Genomic DNA, 23,759 nt, shown 5'->3' with positions numbered 1-23,759 from the left:
TCTGTACAGGGGACACGGTACATGGCTCTGGCTGATGCACCCCCCCCCCCCCCCAGCGGGGTCCTCCTCCTGACCCTGCTCGGGGGTGCACCGGCCAGAGCCGCAGACTACCAAAATTTTCTCAATTGCTGCTCTACAGCTTTGGAGAGCTTTAATAAATTCAGAATTCATATTATACTTTACTACATTTAATGGTAGGTATATTGGGGCTCAGCCTATCTGGCCGCCAGATGAGGACAGCTGTCAACCGTCTAATTAAAAAGATTTCGAATTCTGACTCGGTATTTACAAATCTGGTTGGAATTCACAACTGACTCCACTGGATTCGAGTGAGAATTTTTGTGTTCTGAGCATCTCTGGTATTCACTTAACAACCTGTCAATACCAGATATAGTATTGTGTGTGAGTGGAATAGCTGATTCAAGTCAGAACCAATTCCTACCAGAAACTCATTTTTTCAAACTTGCCTACCTATCTTCCTCTGTCTTTTGAAACTGTCACTACTTCCCACCACTACATATCTCTCCTCCTATTGTGTGTTACGTCCCCCACCTCCTAGATTGTAAGCTCTTCGGGGCAGGTTCCTCTCCTCCTGTGTTACTATCTGTGTTCGTCTGTCATTTGCAACCCCTTTTTTATGTACAGTGCTGTGTAATAAGTTGGTGCTTTATATATCCTGTTTATTATTATTAATAATAATAATAATAATAATAATAAAAACAATAACAACAACTATCTAACGTCCATTAGTGAATACAGACAGTGTTTACAAGCAACGTTGTTGTCAGAATACCTGATTCATGGGGCTTATTACTGCTCATCTCTGGAAATTAGAGTCAATGAGATGTGACCATGTGACACTCAAAGAAGGAAGAACAATATAAAAGGTTTCCCGGCATTTCTGGCATTGCAGTAGACAAGGAAAAAGGCACATTGAATAGTCATATGAAGTAGGTGATGAGCAACATCAGTCTACTAACAGAAAAACAAAAGGTTTGAGAGGTAATACACAATGGGTTTCAGAAATTGAAAAGTTTAGTTCCAGAGGTAGTAATAAAATAACATTTGACATGATTGCTTTGAGAATTTGCCCTGTTCGGTTTAGTTGGGATTTAACCAGGGGCATAAAAAAGATAATCCTTGTTGTTCAATTATATTCAAGTCCTTAAATAATGTGCAAGTATTTCCGATATTTCTAGCCTTTCTAAAATTCTCCTTTTACAAACTCTTCCCCCTCCACAGCAGACACATTTCACTAAACAGCACATCAGTAAATTCATTTCATGTCTATCCAAACCTCCTATCATTATCAAATAAACAGATGTGCCTCAGTGGCAAACAATTAACAAGATGTACTCTATAAAAACAGGCAAATTCACATTTTATTATCTGTTTTATTACAATAAAATGCTTGTTACTTGAAAGTTGGAAACTATTATTATAAGTTTAATTACAAAATTTCCATTTCTACATCTTGCACATTTCATGAAAGCTAAGTAATCAGATCTCGTGATTTTATGTAATTTTACTGATCTGCCATAAACCATTGCATTATAGGTTTTTATTTATTCCTATTATCATACTCTATTTTAAAACATGAGTTCTAACGTCTAAGAATAGCAGTTACGTATTCATCCTATTGGTGTAATGAAAAAGCAGGCAAAAATTATTTTAACTGTTAAACATGTTCTAGTGTTAAACATGTTAGGTGTTAAATATGTTCTAATTTTATTTAAACACTCTATGATATTGGTATATATTCATGGATGTGTTTTAGCCTCCTATTATAATTATCATTATTTAAAGCCTGACCAAGGGTTTTTTAAGTTATCTCAAAACTTGTATCTTTAATAAGGTAGCTAATAAAGGGTATCTCTCCAACTCGTCTACAATTCTTGTTATTAGTATTCAACAATTGATATGCTTGCCTTTCCCACAGTCCATCCTTATCCTGTTCATCCATTGGAGCCAAGTAAAATACTCAGTAACTCCAACCTTTACTCTCTATGATGTTCCACTTAGTGTTTTACCAGCTAATCACCAGGCCAGATGCCACGGCCGTTCGTAGGCTGGAGACTATTCTTAATTCTGTGAAATGTACAAGAAAGCCCAATTGGAACCTAAATTTGACTATTTCACCTACAGTAGCTTTGGTAGGTGAATAAGGCAGGGGGGTGGAGCAGAGAAAGATGGTAGCTGAGTAGCATAATGGAGGAAAAAATGATGCTTCCACTTGGGAAGGTAAGTTAATTTGAACATACAGTCGGTTGGAGTACTACTGATTCATGAACTAAGTGCACTTGAACTAAGTGGGAATGTAAATTAAAATTTTTGCCAACCCTTTTTTTTTTTCTTTCTCATTTTCCAATATTTACACAAATGTGTATGTATATAAATTTACTATCCTTTGTTTAAGTTCAATTCAATTGAATTCTATTGTTATTTTAAATTGTGGAGAAAGATCCTTGATGTATGTGTGGTCTACTGGTCTTTCTGCAGAGGTCCAATGTACCCCTTGCTGGGGCTTAAAATCTTCAATCAGCAGGTGATATGAGTTTTACTGAATAAAAAGCTTTAGCTGTGAGTTCAAGGGGGTACTTTTGACCTCCAGAAAAAGACCGCAGCTCCCCTAAAGTAACAGGAGTTCCTAAAGTTTTGCTGATGTGAGACAGGCCTTTGTTTTCCAACTGTGGTTGCTTTGCACAAATTTGAAAACCTAAAATTTCACAATTTGAATTAAATTTCACAATTCATCTGAAATGTTTTTAAAGAATGGGAATTGAAAATGTGTTCGTACTTTAAACTCCAAAGCATTCTAGAGGGCAAAGCTAGTAGCAAGTATTTGTTTACCCTACAGGCACAGATGAAGTAACAGGTAACATGACTGTTGGAACTGAACCTTCACTTGTTCTAAGAAATGTTAACTCTTTACTAATTGATTTTCACAGGGACTGGTCACAGTGTTGTCAGTTCCACCTGCTAATTGTTAATTTATGTAAACTGCTTCGGTGGTATTAGGACTTAGAGATGACCTTGCAGAGAATAAATCAACCATAAAATCTGTGTAATGTCTCAATAATAATAGAGATACGTCGACCTTGGCTGCTAGATTTGAGTTTGGGGCTGAAAATGTTTGCAGATGATAGTGCAAATACTCAGGTCCCAACATTAGAAGTTTTAGGTTTGAATATATATTGACATATACATATCAAAGTTTTTGTATGGGATATGCGCTACAATCTATTATGAACACTGCAGACTTATCCATCCTTCCCTCCACTCCTCTTCAAGCTCCTTTGCTTTGCCTTCAAATCCCTACACAGTTATTGTCCCACTTACCTTGCTGACCTGGTAAAAAAAATACTCCCCTAGCCACTCTCTTCACTCCACTAATGACCTACTACTTACTTTCCTCATTTATAACCTCATCACATGCACGGCTCCAAGATTTTTCTAGAGTTGCCCCCACTCTCTGGAATAGTGTTCCTTGTACTATTCGGCTTGCTCCTACTTTCTGCTCATTTAAAAGTGCACTCAAAACCCATTTTTCAAACTTGCCTACCCATCTCATGTCTCCTAAAACCCTCACTGCTTCCCACCATTACATATCCCCCCCTTCTATTGTGTGTTACTTCCCCCAACTCCTAGAGTGTAAGCTCTTCTGGGCAGGGTCCTCTCCTACTGTGTCACTGTGTTACTGCTTGTCATTTGCAACCCCTATTTAATGTACAGGGCTGTGTAATTTGTTGGAGCTATATAAATCCTGTTTTGTATTTTTATTATTATTATTATTATTAATAATAATATTAAAAATAATATTATTAATACAATTATGCAGGTGTAATGTGCTCATTTATATTGCATTCGATTTCATAAAACTCTAATACTATACAGAAGCAGAAATCTCATTGACATCCCATAGAATAAACATCTGCAATGAAATTGTATGCTGATTTATAATACTCCTTTATAAAACTTCAGCAAAAATAGTGTGAATAACAGATTAAAATGCTATTCTACATACAGTGTTAAGATGCACTCATGTAGTTCCAGTAATAAACACAATTCCTTTCAATTAAATCCATGTGTGGTGCTAGGGATACACTGCATAGACTAATTGTTATGCGTTAAACTGCATCGATTTGCACATCATTAAATCTCTAAAGAAGCAATGGATCTGGACAATCTTGATTTGTAATGCTGAGAATGATGATTTGTGTGGTTTGCAGAGGACTAGATGAACAAGCAAGAGCATAATTAAAATGTGAATACATTTGTTCATAATACTTTTTGAGCAAAAAATAAAAAATCTGTTTTGTCAGCAAATTGAATAATGTACTTTTCTGTAATTCCAACTATCAGGTTGGCATATACTGATCTGCTAAATGTCAGAGTGCCTTAATTGTTATGTTTCTACCAGGAACTAAATAGTTATATCTGTAGTCTTAAAGATATGTGTTTGGCATACCAAGCAATGAACTGCTAAACCCATTGAGGTCTGTAAGTGTGCCCCCCCAACATTCTGCTACCAGCCTGTATACCCTCAGCTATAATGCTTGTAACCTGCAGCTTGCTGTAAATGCCCAAAATGATTTCTTGTATTTTGTTTGTATTTTAGAACTGATGTACACAGTTGAACTTGCTGGAGGTCTAGGAGCTATTCTTCTGTTGCTTGTGTGTCTTGTCACCATCTACAAATGTTACAAGATTGAACTCATGCTTTTTTATAGAAATCATTTTGGCACTGAAGAACTTGATGGCGGTAAGTGATTATTCATATTTTATTATTATTCATAATAATACAAATTGCTTTGCAATAAAATTGTCATTTTACATTATCGTGAAAATAAATGACATCAGCACTTCTCAATTTTCATTATTTTTCTCTGAAAAACATTGTGATGAAATCATGTTAAATGAATAAATCAATCTTGGAAGATCTAAATGAGAACTTGAGGCAATACGTGAAATATAGTAATGAATATTGGATGAAAATACCTAATTATCTATCTCTGCATTTTATTTATTCATTTTTTTATAATTGCACTTCTTTGCACTGTCCATTTTACATGTAAGCGCTGACAAACTTAAAACTAGAGTGGGACCACTTTACCCATTTACACTACACAGTAAAATAAAATGTTTCTACACTAGCAAATCTTTACATGTTTGTTTTGCAAATCTAAATTTTGTCAAAAAACAATCTAAGCATAGAACTGTATGACCTTCAACATACTTATATTACCAGTGATGTAGGCATTTTGTGTCAAAAACACAATGTTGTAAGTTACAACTTAACCTATGAAAAAGATAAAAGGTAACAAATCATATAACCTAGTCCCAAGTCCATGTGCTAAGGGCTTGGGTAGGAAACAAAACATAATGAGGCATTTAATGTAACCAGTCTGAGATACTACCCTGCACTGAAACTTTATAGCATAAACCACTGAGATGTGTCACTTTTTTAGGCTTCTATGTCTTTAGACCACAATTACTCCCAAACATCCCCACCGTTAACTGCTAGAATGACACTGAAATTAGCCTCTTGTGCTACAAGAGCCTCATAAAGTGACATTTATTGTAAACACCATGGAATGGTATGATAGCCTGCTGTAGATTTAAGAGTCACAGCAGAACTGTAGTCAATAGACAGGCTGAGGTATCAGAAGCACAGCAGGGTCCAAGGGGAAAGGAAAGGCAATGAGTAGGCTAAGAATGGTATCAGATAAGCAGTTGGGTATTCTGCAAAAAGTACATAGATAGTTAATGAACAGGATTAGGTCAAATCCGCCAATAACTCTGTACTCTAAATTATTTTGATTATTGTTGAGAACATATAAAATTTGGTACATTTTTAGCCAGTTTTTATGTCTATTTTGGGATCTAGGCTCCCCTGAAAAACGGTAGACAAAACAAACATAGTCACATTGAAAAATGCATTGTAACATACAAAATACAATAAATAACTGTGCCATTTGATGATCTATCTATCTATCTATCTATCTATCTGACTATCCATAATGTATTTTGAATCAAGTTTATTTTTCAGAATCAAAACTGGAAATATTATCATGTAGCAGACAGTGATAGCACACACAATAAAAGTCGTCGGTATAGCACTACCTCAATATGCAGCTTTTGTAACTACAACAGAAACTGTAAAATTGTTTCATAATTCCTGACAGATTGCCCCCTACAGGGTTGATGTATTCCCTTTTCTATAAAAATGGTTAAACCATTGTGGTCCTCTCTGTCTTTCCATAAAGGATACTAAACAATTAACAGCATGGCAGCTTCTCACGTTGAGTTGTTTTACTGTTTGTTTATATTCATAAATGAGCAGCACAGAGTTTGAATTTTGAAAAGCAAGGGGAAAAAAGAATAAAAGGAATAAATTATTCACACAGCAGCTATTGGGAGCAAAGCTGTGATAGTGAAGGGTTTTGTATTTTGTATTATTATATTATTTGTATTTTTTTCATGTATAAATTATGAAAATTTTAAGGAGGTTTGTTGTCAAGTATACCTTAAGGATATATTTATAAACTAGTTGTAAAATCTTTATTTTTACAATTTACTTGTAAACCCAAGGGCTATTTTACTATAATTATTCATTAGTATATTTTATTTTTTAAAACAGCAATATATTACACAGTGCTGTACAGTAAATAGGGGCTGCAGATGACAACACTACAAACATAACAGGCACAAATGGATGAAGTGAACCCTGTGCAATTGAGTTTACAGGTTAAGAACTGGGGAGCCTAAAATTAGGTAGGGAAGAAAGAGTTGTGGCTATTGAGTGAAATGGATTTGTAAGATAGAATTGGAATTGTGGGTAATTTTACCTGCAGAATGCAGTCTGTGGACATGGTTACAGTAGTTTATGGGCATGACATGCTATGCATGCTATGATGGTAAGTGAAGCAGATTTCCATCATCTACAGCTAAAATGACAAATACAAACCTAGATGGATTTTGATTCGAATGTGAATCAGTGTTTTACCGTAGTGGCTTCTCATATTTACTTTACCGTTAATGCCCTTTTGCTTAAGAAACAAGAAAACAAAGGCTAAAAAGATTTGCATTGCATTGCCTCAAACACTGGTGCTACACTATAATAGAAAAGGCATGAATTTGTTTATCATGCCCAAATAATAAAAAGATAGGGGTTTCCTTGTTTCCTTTCTCCCCAAAATGCCTAAAACAAAAATCATGAGGTAAGGTGGAGCTGTCATGCACATGATTTTTATACAGCATGAGAACCAAATCAGGAAAACCATGAAATGAGAGGAGATCGCTCAAAAGTGAGGCTAACATTTGACCCTATTGGAGGTCTTTGCACTGCTGATAATCCTAATATTTTTATTTCATCTTCATTTTATGAAATCAATTCTGGATCACATTGGAGCTAATCAAGACTCGGTTGCAACTCAGAATGTAGACAATTTGAATTCCTATCCAACACTGATCCAACACTGGCCCATCAGACCTAGCAGCTTGACCTTACTATACCTGTCATTGACTTTAATTGCCATAGGTTATGGCAGTTATTATCATCTGGCAGCCGAATTTGCCAAGCCCTTACTATACCTGTCATTGACAGATAAAGTGGGCCACATGATGATTACAGCTTTCAACCTCTGGTGGCCAGATTGGCTGAGCCCTGCTATACCATCATATTGTCATGAACAGGTATATTATTTACCATCACAAAAATACCAACTTGGGCTCAGAATTTCAGAAGATTTGATCCAAGCACCTAAAATGTCAACTCAACATTTTGGGTTTACCCTCATTTTTAATTCCACTAACACTGGTAATTAGGACAATTAGAGTCAGTCTTCCTAAGAGGCACAGAGACAGCCATAATAACCTGAAAGTGGGTCTATCCCCTCCACACTTAACATTAAACCATCAGGACACCACCACAGCCTGTTTGGTAAAGTTTTCTATTTACTATGCATATTGCAACATATTAATCAGTTTACTTCATTATAACTATACTCACTTCTTGTACAGGTAAAAGCCTGCAATCCCTAAATGTAAAAAAACAGTTTACACTGGTTAAACTTGTTATGCCTAAGGCGCTACCAAGAAGTGCCAAATGTTCTTTCCCTGTAAGCCTTGCACAAACTAAAAGTAAAAAAAAAATGCATGCCATTAATCTTATGCCTTATTAAAATTCTCAATTGCAGAAGGCATTTTTTAGCAAGCCACCATGATTCTGTGCTTCACACTGTTGGCCTTTTAGCTTGATGGCTGGAAGCTAGTGGTAGCAGTACTTGAGTTTACTCTGCATGTATAAGAAGCCATATTCCTTTTAGTCCCCTGCTAAGTACATCAGTTGCACGGAATGAGGTTATCTATATGACTTCTTTAGAAATGGAATTAAATGGTATCGGCCCCCAGGGATCTCTAAACAAAACTTTTTCCTCCTTTTACACAAGTTCAAATGCAAAATTGTACTTTTTTTTAGTCAGATATTTTTTTTTAAAAAAGAAAGAGAGAAAATGTGTACTCCTCTTACAGCTATAAATATATTGTTCTCTATTAGAGAAAACCTTTTACTAAAAGTTCTTGCTGTACTGAATTTTCAGTGATCGAAATTATAGTACAAAATATGACTGTTTCTTTTGAGTCAAAGTAAAAAAAGGACACTGTTTATTTCACAGCTTCCTCTTTATCAAGCATTTGTAAGGAAAATAGGAAAGAAAAAAAGATGCACTAGTAAATAGCTGATTTCAGCACTGAATGAATATAGAATTAGTTTTGGCACCCAGCAGAATATTCAATAAGACTTCTTTTATAAGCAATTGATATTCTGCATAGTCTGTGCATAATGTTCTCTAGAGACTATGAAAAAGGTTAACATTTCATTACTCTTGCAATTGATTTAGCTGTACTTTACACAACAACAAAAAATCAACACGTGACCTCTTATTCCAGAGAATTAGTTTCATTGCTCTTGCGGTTATTGACCTCTTAATGAAAATTAATGTCTAAGCTTTTTTTTTAACAAACTTACTTATGCTAAAGTTATTATGTATTAACACACAACTGAGTAATTTTTTAAAATACATTTATAAATAATGGTAATATCTTTAACCCCTTTTTATCAGCAACATGTTTATTAAAAAAACAAAAAAACACCCGGAGTAGTACTATGAAATCTCTCTCATGTCAAAAAACTAACTCCCTGGCCCCTGGTGGCTTTTTGTTCCAGCTTATAACTGTATGGCCATTGCATCACTGCACACAGAGCCAGCCGCCTGAGATAATGCAACTCCAGCACATGTGCAGGGGTTACATTATCCAATGGAGGAGGAGGACCGCCATCTCCACCATAACATCCATGGAATTGGCACAGGTACATGCTAACCTCCCATAGATTATAATTAGGCCTAAAGAGTATGGGTCCATCTTAAGTATCATTTTACATTTTGTACTGGTAGTTAAAATGCAATCTCCCCCAAACTTATAATGAGTCATTACCAATACTTTGAGCTAGTCAGTTCTAAATTTCCTATTATTTATTGCAAATGTAACTGTCGATATTTTGACCTGCACTGCATTTTACTTAAGTGAATTTGAGGTGTGTTTTTAGTTGTTTGGCCGAGGTTTTTTTGTAATTGTATTGTAATACTAATAAAAGGCTGCAAAGAGCAAATCAACTTTCTGGGTAAAGGAATATTTCAATACAGTAACTAAACAAAATAATTAAAATTTTATATTATCTTTGATAAAGTTCATCCATGAAAACTATTGCTAGGTATGTAAATAAAATAGAATCATAATAATAAAAGTGAACCTCAATGAAAACCCACACAGACTGAATCTTCACCGATCACTAGGTATTATGATCCATATTGCTCTCCTGATTTAAGAGCAAAATTTGTGACTTAAAATGATGTGATACGTTAATTAAAAATCAGTTTGTCCTTTCCTATTTTCTGAATTTAAATCCGTGGCCCGTGTACATTCTAATATTAATATATTACTAACAAAGAGAAAAAAAACCCTAAAACAGTCCCCACTTACCCCTCTAGATGATGACTGGAGTAATTCATCTCCAAACTTCACCTGCAATGACTTAGCAGTCTTCCAAGCTCTTAATTTGAAATAGTTGGATAAGTGGAATGATTTCAATATAGTTGGTTGCACAAATGTATCATTTTTGGTACTTATTGCATTTGCTATCTAATAAAATCTCTCTGCGTTCTTTGAAAATTCAATAATTTAGCTCATCCTACCACACATTTTAACATAGATTCAGTGTTCTAAGAAGGAAAAAAGGTGAGCTAAGGTGTATGTGGTTGGAATTTGATTCACCTGCTAACTTTTTAAGTAATTTGCAACACATTTCCTAACAGTAGTGCATGGAAATGATGATGTTAGTGACACTCTGGCTAATAGATTTTCCAGCTTCTAATTTTAAATTATAAAGAAGTCATTGGAGGAACAAGCATAATTTAGCCTTGACTGTATGGTATTTTTCTACTGAAAAGCCAGTTTTGGATGGCATTGGACATGTCTTTTAAAAACTTTCTTCTAAATGTTATTTTCCTTTCAACTTTTTATTGCAGACAATAAAGATTTTGATGCCTACTTATCATATACAAAAGTGGACCCAGATCAATGGAACCAAGAGACTGGAGAGGAAGAAAGATTTGCACTGGAAATTTTGCCTGATATGCTTGAAAAACACTATGGTTATAAACTGTTCATACCTGACAGAGATTTAATCCCTACAGGAAGTAAGTCAATCTGTCATATCTGATTTTTCCAGCTTGTATTGATTTTGCTTTGCTGCTAACTCTTTGTACAATGTGCTTTTATAATCTATCATCTGTAAACCCATTCTAACATATACAGAGCAAATACATTAGGATTCTTATGTTGTAAGAAAATTACAAATAACAGTAAAGTAATAATGAATGTATCAATACAATTAGGATTTTTCTTAGCAAGCGAAAACGACAGCTCTAACAAGAAATATTTAATTAGAATTACAATGAATGATGAATATTTACAATATGAAGCAGATTGAATCTTTTCAAGAAAGAATCAAGATGTGATACTTTGTGTAATGAAATAAGATAGTAAACATAATTTATAGTTTTTTTAAACTGTAAGGTAATATATATGAAATCTTAAAGAAACCCTGTCTCTGTATTTTTTACATTATATACACGGGTAGCTAACCCTTTTATATAATGAAAAAGTGTTTTTTTAATTACTTTTTTTGGGTGGAGGACCCCTCCTCTTCCATCTTTACCGCAGCGAATATAAAGCATGCATTGAAGGGGCTTTTTGGAATGTAACAAAATATTCAGGAATGTGTGTCATCCATTCTTGTGCTTGCAAAGTGCAAGATCAGTTGACATAGGACGAAGAACTGAAAGAACACAAAAGAAGATATCAGTACCTGCTTTTCAGTCCTTGCCGGAAAGAAGAAGGAAGACGTGACAGCGCAGCACTTGCTGGTCTTGGTTTGCAGGGGAACTGAGGGCTTTACACAGATGAAGAAAGAAAGAAAGTTCTGCTTTAACTATATGTGCACCTAGCAGATCTTAGTTTTTGACAAGGTCAAAACTGAAGTTAGATTTTTTCAAAGCTAACTGCATTTTCCCTTGAAGTGTGATAAATAATTTTGATAAGTAAACCATCTAGACACCTTAAGAAAATGAACCTAAATGGTATATTCAACAGAGCAAAAAAGAGAAATAAGAGTAGTTTTTTGTTGGGGTGTGCCCATACACTAAGCCAGTACAGAATGGTGGTATAAAAGTGTTAGAAATTCATAGCATGCTTGATTTTAATAATATTATATTATAAAATATACCATATCTACATGTTAAAACAACATGTAGGTTAAGTTTCAAATTAGTTTTATTTGCATTAGTGTCTAGTTCGTTTTAATGGTATGTTCCTCTTCCTTTGCAGCTTACATTGAAGATGTGGCAAGATGTGTGGACCAAAGTAAAAGGCTAATAATTGTTATGACTCCAACATATGTAGTGAGAAGAGGATGGAGTATATTTGAGCTAGAGACCAGACTTCGGAACATGTTGGTCACTGGGGAAATAAAAGTCATATTGATTGAGTGCAGTGAATTACGTGGGATTATGAATTACCAAGAGGTGGAAACTCTGAAACACACGATTAAGCTTCTAACCGTTATTAAATGGCATGGGCCAAAATGCAACAAGTTAAATTCAAAATTCTGGAAACGTTTACAATACGAAATGCCTTTTAAAAGAATAGAACCCATCACACATGAGCAGGTATTAGATGTCAGTGAGCAGGGACCTTTTGGGGAACTGCAGACGGTCTCAGCAATCTCCATGGCTGCTGCCACTTCCACTGCCCTGGCCACTGCCCACCCTGACATCCGTTCTACCTTTCATAACACTTACCATACTCAAATGCGGCAGAAACACTATTATAGAAGCTATGAATATGATGTACCTCCAACTGGCACCCTGCCTTTTACCTCAATAGGTAATCAGCATACTTATTGCAACATACCTATGACACTTATTAATGGACAGCGGCCACAAATAAAAACAAACAGGGAGCAGCACCCAGATGAAGCTCATACAAACAGTGCTATTTTGCCACTTTTGCCAAGGGAGACAAGTATATCTAGTGTCATCTGGTGACAGGAATGGTAGGGGCACAGCAGCCCCAACCCCATCATCACACAGTTGGAAGCGGATCTTGCAGTCTGGTGCCTGGAACTTCATCCTCGACTGCTGCTGTTAAACATGCATTACAATCGTTAATATCTGAGGAAAAACAGGGTCTTGTATATATTTTTGCAATTTATTTGTAGCATCAGTGTCTTCCTGTTTTACCCATGTCTCTTGCCATTACATTTTTGACTTTGTTTTATATGTCAATGAAATTTGTCTAGTTACATTTTTTATGAATAGACTGATGTATAGATAGGAAGCATTCTCTTTTACTTCTCCTTAAGTATAGTTTTACATTTTTTTTAAATGTAATGTTTTCCCTTTTTTGGAATGCTTGAACCAACCACTGGATAAGGATCAACATTCATTTTGTTGGCTTTATTAGTATTATACAGTCATGATGCTCAGCCTTCAGCATCAAAAGAGAGAAGTATGCAAGATTCCAATGACTTATTTTTTTAAGATAACCAGCAGAGCTCACTTTCGATTCCTTCTGCCCACCTACCTGATGGCAGCATGCTTGGTTACACTTCAAGATGGTCTGATTGTTTAACTTTTAACTAACTTAAATATCTATCATTGAACAAGATTCCTGGTCTGTATTTATTGCTTTGCAGTAACATAGATCCTAGAGAGCAGTTTTAATGGAAACATTTTTCTATCAAAATTTTTTTTTCTTGCTTTATTTTATCTTTTTTTTTTTAAGTACCATTGTTTTTTTTTAGATTTCGTGAATGGGGGTGAATGGGGGGATCACATATTGTTTATAGTTTATTGTTATCGTTACCTTTTTCTCTACTTTACAATACCACTTGAAATGCTACAGTGCTCTAGTCAGACAAAAAAAGTTACATGCATCGTTGAAGTTATTTTTGTATGGTGATGTCCATACCAAAGCTGAGAAAGACCTTGTTACTATCAGAGACTCCTGTAATATTTTTTAAATTGTTTTGCCTTATCAGATTTAATTTTGTTAAGACTACAACTTTATCAGCTTAAAGGCAATTTAAATTTAGAACTCAGGAGGTAACAAACACCAGATGTGAACGCCAACATGCATAAAGCCTTTCCAACAGATTTATTGTTTATAAAAATTAATCAGACCTAAAATGTTCAACACATTTTATTGAATAAAATAAAGAAATATGTTTATTTTTAAGAAAAAAAGCTTCTATGTCTAAGAGGTTGAACGTGTGTGTTTGCAATTATTCAATATATGGTATAATGAAATATGTGAAGGGTAAACATTTTTATTAGCATGTAGATAATTACAAAGCATTACAATAATGTTGTGAATTACAAGACGGAAGCTGACCATCAACATCATATAATTGTCGGACACCAGGATGTCATTTATCAGATAAATAATATAATAATTCCCCTATGATGCTTATATAAGCTTGTACTCTGAGATATAATGAGTTCAGTTTTGAAGGTAAATGATAGTAGAATTTAAGGTGTCACTCCACAACACTCTCCTCATCAAAATCCCCAATAATAGTGGTGTCCTTAGGCAGCCCAAATGTTTTCAATTACCTCTGCAATTATAAGTACATGTACCTATATATTGAATGAGAATGTGAATAATGGTCAATGGCAGTGATACAAACCACCAATCCTATTGGCAAGGTAAGGTTTGTAAGCCTGGTGGGTAAACTTTTTTTATTTGCAACTATTTGTTGTACCAGTAGACAGGCTTGTTGTGTTTTGTTCTTACCAAACCATGACTTACCATGTGTTGTTTTATATTGGGTCTCTATCTGGAGGTGGCACTCTTGGCAGAGGTAAGAGTTTGCTTCCTCATATCGGAGTCTTCACCAAGGGGAACAGTAAGCAACATAATAGCGACATCACTAAATCTCTTTCTAAATTTCCTGACACTATTCTGAGAATAGAAGTAAGAGAAAGCAGTCAGGGCTTTAGACTCATACAGCAGAATAATGCGTTGAAGCTTCAAAACAGGAGTGCCTAGGCACAGTTACATACCAGAAAGTTCACTGCTAGTTTTTAGAAACATCAGATCAAAATGAGCTTTCTTTGAGACACAATAGTGTAATTCTAAAATCAACTGGCTTTTTTCAAATATGTCATAGGGAGAATTTGCAAGAAGGGAGCATACAATTTCAACTGTTGTATGGATGCAGGATTTTCTTATGCAGTTATTATTATTTATATAAAAATATACACATACACATTCTAAACATTTTTCTTTTTTTCTCCTTTTTCTTTTAATCCTAACATAAAAAGAAATATATACAAACCACTCTATATACTGATTGACACCACACATGTTCTTTAAAAGCTCTTTTGTTTTGTCCAGTTCTTCTATTCAATCATGAGATGACCTTCTGCACATTTCAGGAATTAAATTATTAAATCAGTTAGTATTTTGTATATACAAAAACATTTTGCTATTTTTGGGTTGTATTAGGCAGCTCCATTCCCATGCTCTAACTGGTTGATATGATTACTACCTTATAGGTACATATAAAATATAATCACCACTCTCACTCCGCATGCCTCTAATATTAAAAGGTATGCAAACTGAAATCATTAAAAAGCATGCCATTTCCCCAGGGTTATCAGCATGAAAGGGGGGGGGGAATGTAAAGTGTGATTTAAAAAAAATGAAAATGAAGCTAAAAGGCAAACTCAGGAAAGAAAAACACAGCATCATCACAACAACTTTCTATATATTTCAAATTGCAATAGGTTGGCTATGCATAGAAGCTGATTTTTGTGCATTGCACAATCTCAGGATAGTCGTGAAAAATGTCATCAGGTATCAGATAAAATGATTACAAAGGTAAACTTTCAAAAATCTCTATTTGTATTTGGTATAAAAGCTCTGATGAATATTGTTTTTGCTGTCTTAGCATAGATAGGTTGTTATTGTACGGCAGTGTTTAGGCGGAGAGATGGGTACATCATCTCACATGTACAGAAAAAAAACATATTGTCTGGTGAAGAAAATCTGTATTTACCTAAAGCCCAGATAATTGTTTGAGGAAAATAAAGTTACACAGCAATAAAATATTTTTTATGCAAATGGGTTTATTTACTAAAGGAGTTTAGGATGCTTACTTAGCAAAGTCAATTTTCATCCTGCAAGGTTTAATTCACTTAGCTTAGTGGTGTAAACTCACTTTGCATGGAATATCCAATTTAATACAAGGTAAAGCTTCACCTCTATGTTAAGTAATTTGTCCCATGCACCTTTTGGTATCTGAACAACCTAAATCCCATTTCACAGAATATTGAAATAAAAACATTTAAAGTGATAAATATATATTATGGCTTTCCAAATCCTAATCAAAATAGGCCAGTAGGTGTAAAGAAATGTTTACGAATTCCATAAACCCTGAAACCCACTTCCTAGCCCATTTAGCCTAAGTTGACCATTATCTTAGCCCCCACAAATAATATAACATTTGGAACAATTAATTATTTAACCCTTTTTTCTTCTTCTGTCTTCTTCTGGAGACAACTGTAAATTTTGAATTTCAACTGACTTTCTGTCCAATAATAAAAACAATAAAAACCCTCCACTGATCTGTATAAAAAAGGGTTTTCTTACCGATATACAATGAATAACAACCATACATATTATCATACATAATAAGCCAGTGGTCGCCAACCTTGTTGGACCCACAGACCACTAAATTTTTTCGGGTCTGGACTGCACATGTGGGGGGAGTGGGGTGTCACTTAAAGGGGAGGAAACTTCCCCCATAGTGATGTCATGATGCCAGACCCTGTCCACTCTCCCATCGCAGATCTGAGCCTGAATGGGAAAGTGTGCAGGTTGTGTCCAGAGACACAACCCACCCACTTTCCTGAGCCTGTGTTCAGTACAGAGGACATGGTTCGCGGCTCTGACCATTCTCCTGACCCCGCACGGGGGGCTCAGACCACCAAAATTTTCCCGCGGAGCACCAGTTCGCAACCGCTGTATTAAGCTGTAGGTGACAGCTTCCCCATAGGTTTAGATTACATACATTAGTGTTGTGTCTTGCTATCTCTAGTGACTGTTTAAACAACATACATATTCCATTTGGTAAACATCCAATGGTAAAGCATTGCAACAAAAACACAAAAAAGCAAGAATTGTGTCACCCTTGTTTAGTTATTAAGTGTTACAAATCTTTTACAATTTCAGATAATTTACTGCATAAAAACTAATGCAAAACATAGTACAATTTTTGTTTAAGTCAACAATATTTTTTTAAGCCAACAATGAATTCTAAACAGTTTACTAAATGTTTTTGAAGGTGACATTATTTTTTTAGTTTTCATAGAAAACGTTTACAAAGTTATTAAAATAAAAAAGTTATTTTCTGGTTTATCTTCTGGTTAATATTTTTCAAGTAAGTGCTACATTCTAAGTTTGAGTATGACTCTGACTGCTGAGGTTTGTGGAATAACACCAGACCACTGAATCATAATAGGTTAGGATTGCTTTACCTTTGGTATGTCCAAATTTCAGTCTTTTTTCTCTCATATAGCAAAATGATTATACATGTAACCAAGAAAATTATTGCCTTATAGTTACACATTTTTTCCAGGTTGATGAGATTATTTTTATTATTATTATCAGGATGCAAGAGAATGTAGAATTACAGCAATCATTCAAATGTATGAGGCTAAAATGTATATAAAATTATACAGGGCTATATATGAATATTTTGTATGCATATACCAAAACTCAGGGATATGCCTGAAATTATACTAAATAACATTTACAGATCATGCAAATATTAAAACACTAAAATGCTGGCTAGGTTATCATAGCCTACCTAGCATGTCTGCTCACAGGGTGAAGGATGTCAATCCCTGTAACGAACTACAGAAGGCCTCTCAAGCTTTTTTATTTTTATTTTAAATCTGTGTTTTTTTAACTAACATATATAAATAATTAAAATTGTCCTAAAATAGCAATTTACCATTCTTTGTTATGATATATGTAACAAATGGGAATACCCTATCCACCCTAGTTGATTCCTCATCATCAACCATTTTCTGTATTTATAAATGCAACATCTATCCTGCAAGAACGCCCACAGACCCCTTTTATTGTTTAAGTCAGGGGTGCCCAACAGGTGTATTGGGATCTACCGGTAGATCGCAAAGGCAACGCAAGTTGATCGCAGAGCCCTGCCTTTAAAAAAAACTGTACCATGCACAGGAGTTATTAGGTCTAAGTTTTTATTGTTGGTAGATCATTTTGACTTGGTCATTTTAAAATTAGCTTGCAAGCCAAAAAAGTTTGGGCACCCCTGGTCTACGTTATACAGTTGTGAATACAAGTGCTTTGTAATAATAATGTTTTTTCTGGCACAAAAGTAAATTTTTTCATTGTGTATAGTGACTTATGAGTAGGCAGACTTTTCACTATATTACTGAAATGGATAAAACTTCTTAAATTCAACCTTAGAGATCCTTGATTTCAATGCATTCTGGACAGTTAAAACATTTGAAAGCTTTAAACAATCTAAACAAAACCATTTTTTCTAAATTAGCATCAGACCAGATAAACCAAATATATGCTGTGGAAATCTGTAATAAATCAACGCCAAGTAATATTTTTCAAGTTTGAATACTACCAGGGTACCATAAAAACAGAATAAGTAGTTTAACACATATTTCTGTTTAAAATTTGAAGCCAATAGCCTGCAAGAAACCAAAAAGAAAGATTTTATAAGTATATTGTTCCTTGACACATTTCTTCAATTGATTTGCCAATAATAACACATCAAAAATACTTGGTGTATCAAAAAACAGTGTTTGCCAGATTGTGAACAAAAGCAGTTGACTAAAGGACTTTTTTTTATCTTTAAGTTACATTGTAGCTACAAAATGGTCAACATTTGAACTTAATGCCATGCGTGTTTAATGCGCTTTTCATATTTGTTTTATATTATTTAGCAAAATCCTGAGTTTCACGATGCCATGCAGTTTTGCTTTTTAGTTATGATAGAAAGAGCACTTTAGAATGTTTTATATTGAAGAATGAGAAAAAAAAATACCAAACATCTAGGGGATGGTTTACTAAAGAAGTCATTTGTACTCTGACTCATGTTTACACTAATTACCCAAATATCGGTAACATTGTTTTGTTTTTTTGAATTCCCCCAAAACTAATTGCTTTAAATTAAGAAATACTAAAAAGAAAATTGCCCCTTGAGTAAATCCATCCCCACTGTATATGGCCATAAAATTTTAAATGCATACACAGCCATAGTGTTATACAGAATATTTATCATATGTTTTTATTTCTTTCTTTATGCATTAAGATTAGCAAAAATGATTAGTCTCAAGCTGAATTGTCAGCAGCTCAGTCAGTTTAGGGCTACAAACCGCGGCAACCTAGTAATGCAAAAGGTCTAAATGAAGTGTGAAGTTTTAAATTTCAATTGCTTCTATGTGTGTTTGTAATTATAGTAAGTACAGAAAGTTTGGTATTTATAAGTAGAGTAAATGGGAAAAAAGCAAACGTTTGTTGAATGCTTGTGTGCTATGTATTTATTATGTTTGTGTTTCAATTTTTATTATTATTCAATTATTATTGACATAACAATCAAAAATGGAACCATATAACATGCAAACAAAAAGTGATTATTCACTAAATATCCTATCATCTGCAGGAAAAGTTAAAAAAAATATTATATAGATGATTTCTCTGAAATTATTGATAAATCCTTCATGATATTTGACCAGCTTCTCTTTATTAACCTAGCTTAGTGATCATAAATTGTGTAAAGGGACATTTTTGAGTCTTTTAGGAAAATAACCCCAATGTCTGTTTGTTTACAGAACAGCATTAATGATCATCAAATGACATTGGCATTATTCTACCTAGAGATAATTTGTTAAAATTTCCTAAAAACAAAAGATTTTTTTTAATTAATAAAAAAAGCCAATTAACAAATATAAAATGGCAATTCAGACAACCATCACCTGACCCTCAGAAAACAAACAAATTTTTCCACTGAATTTTGCTCAGCTATTAAGCAATAAGCAATGTCTGTTTCCCAAATCCACACCTTTAGCCTTTACCTAAAAATATGAAAAAAATTAAAAATTGAAAATGATAAAACTAACTATCACAAGTATGCAACAAGTATATAATAATGCTTAATAAAGTATACAATCAAATATAGTGCATCTTACGTTAAACTTGCTTTTCATATGATTGCACCAAAATAAACCTGAAATATATTTTAAAAAATGATAAAGTAAATTGTATTTAGCTGTATGCAATTATTATAAATATAGCATTTCACTACTCTTACATCTAGCAAGATTTTTACAGCTTTGTAATCAGATGCTAAAAGCCTAAAATTTGATAAAGTTGTGTTTCTGCAGTCTTAAGGTGTCTAAAATACTAGCACTACCACTGATGAAAATAAACATAGACTTAAAAAATTTATGTATATATGTTTTATGATCTAAATGGAAATGGTTTGTTTACCAGAATTTTGGATGTATTTTTATATGTAATAGTGCTTAACCTGTTGGTCACATATGGTGAATTGGTTAAGAAGCTTCATAAAAAAAATAAGTGCACAAAAATTATACAAAAACTTGAACTAATTTTAAAAACTGTCTTTTTTAAAACATTGTGCTGTTATTTTTCTTTCAAATATATTATAGTATTTTATTTAGGTTTATGTCATCAAAAAACTGTCAAAATTTTTGTTTTGTTTAACAAACAGATCAAAAAAAAAAAAAATATATATATATATATATATATATATATATATATATTTGTAAACCACATCACTTAAAATGCAACACTGCATGTAGCAATATGCATTTACTTTATATACTTGTTCTCTTGCCTTAACCAGTTTAAAAAAATACATAAATTAATAAAACATATAATAAAACTTAAAATCTCAATATGAGGCAAGGTACTCACAGATGTAATTATTTGTTTGCAAAACTAATTTATTCTGTAACTTGCATTTTAGCACTTAATAGGTTTAAAAAGCTGTTAAAGCACAAAATCATTATGTCTAGAATTTAAATATTATTCCTTTGTGTGAATTTCTTTTAAGTAAATCAATTGACATGTTTGAACAAATTTATTAATTGCGTATTCCTATTTTTGTATTGTGATATTTAAAAAAACCTCTAAAATATATATGCAGATATATATACACATATATAAACCCTACTTGCTTTATGAAGATCAACATTTAAATAAACAGGGTATATATGTTCACAATGTAATTTTTTATGTTTCTTTTTTTGTTTACCATAGACTCCATTCAGATTTATGGAAAGACATGAAAATTTGAAACACTCCTTTTTGTGAACTGAAAAAGAAAAAAATAAAACAATATGTGCAAATTGTGTATTTATTTTTTTATTACATAATTACTGAAATTAGCTAGTACAGCAGACTTAAATGTACTTTCAAATGACATAAAAATTATTCAATAACAGGCATAATAGCTAGGTAAGACTTTTAAAAGGCAATGTTTACTGTAAGTGCATATACATACTGTATGTACTGTTATCTGCTCTATGCTTCCCTTGTTCTTTACTTGCATTGTTTGCTATTATGAAATTAAGCAACATATCACTAATCAGTCTTTTTTACACAGTCACTGGTCCATATAAAAATTGCCAAAATCATCTACACATACACACAGAATATATGAATAATAGAATGTCATGTAAGCCTTAAAATAACTTGCAGCCTGCCTGAATGCCTACTGAATGTGTACATATCCCATGGTAGCCAGTTGCTGAAGTAGCCACTATCCAAGTAGCCATTCTGTTTTTTTGTCAAAAATGTATTGGAATCCATCTGCACAGGAGCGCAGTTCTTCTATTGTTGATCACTGAACCTCATCATTGAAGAAATGGTATAAACACAACTGCAATCCATAGTCACCCAACAAATTCTTCATTGCAACACTGCAAAAAATATAGTCGAGGTAATTGCTCCCTTTATCTGAGATCAATGTGGATGTCTGCTTTGTATCGGTGGAAGTGCTGATATTACAATCATTCTGAACATAGTGGTCACTATCATTGTTTCTTTTACATTGTTTTTAATGGAAAATTATTCTCTTTGAATTAGTAGCCAAAGACAAGGGTTATAGTCAGTAATAATTACTACTTTGCCCCATTGGTGTCAGTATGGCACAAGCAGCTCACTAAAGTTCCGCAGATGTCATGGGTGTTGTATATGTAAATAAATGTAGCTAGGAAATGTATCAGAGTCCATTTTTCAATGATGTAGTAAGAGCATAGCTGGCATGTGATGCTACCGAATTAAAGGAGTATTTGGTCTGCTATTATCTCTTGTTAAAATTCCCTCTACTGATACTATGCTGCTATGGATAGGATTACTGATCTTTGGAATAACACTATGTGAATTGTGAGTCCTAGTTCCAATAATTCACAAATACCCTATGCCCCCCTCCGCCAGCTTCTGGTCCCTTGGTAACCAAGTGAGCTATGTAAATTGGAATGACTTTGTGTGTCTAAAGCTTACTTCCTGTTTGTAAAGTAAACTTAAAAGTGATCATGGATTTTTGTCATTTACTGTCAATCAAGGTAAATATTTGATAGCCTGTCGATAACAATGTTTTTTCCATATCTGTTTAGGGGGATTGGTGGTTTCCATTGCTTCTCTTTTAAAATTTGCCCACTGCTCTCATTGTCTTCCAATCTTCCAGGTTTAATTTGTGCATGACTAAAAATGTTCATCAGTTGTTGTCAATAATAAACTGGAAGTCATTATGTCAATGTCAACCATAAATTCCATTGTCCAAGCCAATTTTCACATTTAGTCAAAGAATAGATAAACAATATTCAGTAACATGATATGTTGTTTTTAGTTATTTGAAACAAAAATATGTTTATGTTTATATCAAGGTTAATATAGAGCTTTACTTAAATATGTAATACAAATGCAATTATGCAGTTATTTTGTGATTGATAGGTAAAGTGGGGCCAATTTCTGCCACTCCATGGCAACTGTCATTGTCCAGTGGCTGGACTGGCTAAACTCTACTAAAAGTGTAATTGACAGGTGTAGTAAAGCTTATTCAAAAAAATTCATTTTTTTTTCCCAAATTTCTAAATCTAATTCTGTATCCTGAATCATGAAACCACATTCGATCTTAGTTGGAATTTTACTGTTCTGAGGGTTTCTAGTGAGGAACAAGAATACTGTATAATATAGTGCTAAGATTATGTTTTTTTATGCATCATATGGTTAAAACATTAACTACTTTTTGCAGATGGGGTCTAAAATTATAGGGTATTCTAGTTATACCCTATAATTTTAGACCCCATCTGCAAAAAAGTATCCAAAAAAAGGTACACAAACCATAAAGTTAATATTAAAATTAGTCGTTTGTAACTGCCAACATAACATTTGATTACAATATCTAAACATCTAATAATTATCTAAAAATAAAACATTAGAAAATAGTAACTTAACAAAATAAAATAACAAAATAACACCTGGGAACACATTTTTTGTTGAGATAGATCTTACACTTGTTTTTTCCTAATTTTTGGGTAGTGAATTCAGAAGTGACCCCAGTTTTTTGCTATCACATCCAGTTTTTTCCATTTTTGTCAAAAACATACAAATTCTACATACAATAAAAAAATAATGAAAAAATTTACTTGAATGTACTGTTTATTTAAATGTCTTTTGCTCATACAAAAGATTTATTGTTACTCTATGACATTTTTTTACAGTAAAACATTTGAAAATTAATCGGGTAAGCAGTTAAGGTAAAAATTTACGCTTATACAGTATCCACCCTGATACCGTCCTCACATGACCTTCAAATCTTGGTGGAATCGTTCACCTTGCTCATTACTGACTGCAAAAAGGTTTTCCCGGAAGTTAGAAAGATGGCTATGCAGAAAATGCACCTTGATGCTCCTATTGCAACCAAGCATTTTGTAGCTCTTCAAGAGTTTCTGGACAATTTCTTTGCAATTATTTGCTTGTGTGTTTCCAAGAAAGTCCTTAACAATGGCTTTGATTGATAACCAAGGATTCTTTTCGATTTCTGACATTGT

At 33.6% G+C, this 23,759-nt stretch overlaps 1 protein-coding gene across 1 annotated transcript in view; it reads left to right on the top strand.

Annotated features, from left to right (window-relative positions):
- IL1RAPL1 (interleukin 1 receptor accessory protein like 1) overlaps positions 1–20,412 on the top strand; it is a 794,786-nt gene extending 774,374 nt beyond the window's left edge. Inside the window, exons 9-11 of the mRNA XM_072427846.1 lie at positions 4,619–4,762; positions 10,587–10,757; positions 11,947–20,412. Coding sequence (XP_072283947.1) covers positions 4,619–4,762; positions 10,587–10,757; positions 11,947–12,665 — 1,034 coding nt within the window. The 3' untranslated portion in view covers positions 12,666–20,412. The remainder of the gene's footprint in view (positions 1–4,618; positions 4,763–10,586; positions 10,758–11,946) is intronic.
- Positions 20,413–23,759: the final 3,347 nt, after the last annotated feature.

Source organism: Pyxicephalus adspersus, chromosome 1, assembly GCF_032062135.1.
Source record: "Pyxicephalus adspersus chromosome 1, UCB_Pads_2.0, whole genome shotgun sequence".
Lineage (NCBI taxonomy): Eukaryota > Metazoa > Chordata > Amphibia > Anura > Pyxicephalidae > Pyxicephalus > Pyxicephalus adspersus.
The sequence above is the reverse complement of the archived record's forward strand: the minus strand, read 5'-3'. Positions and strand labels throughout refer to the sequence as shown.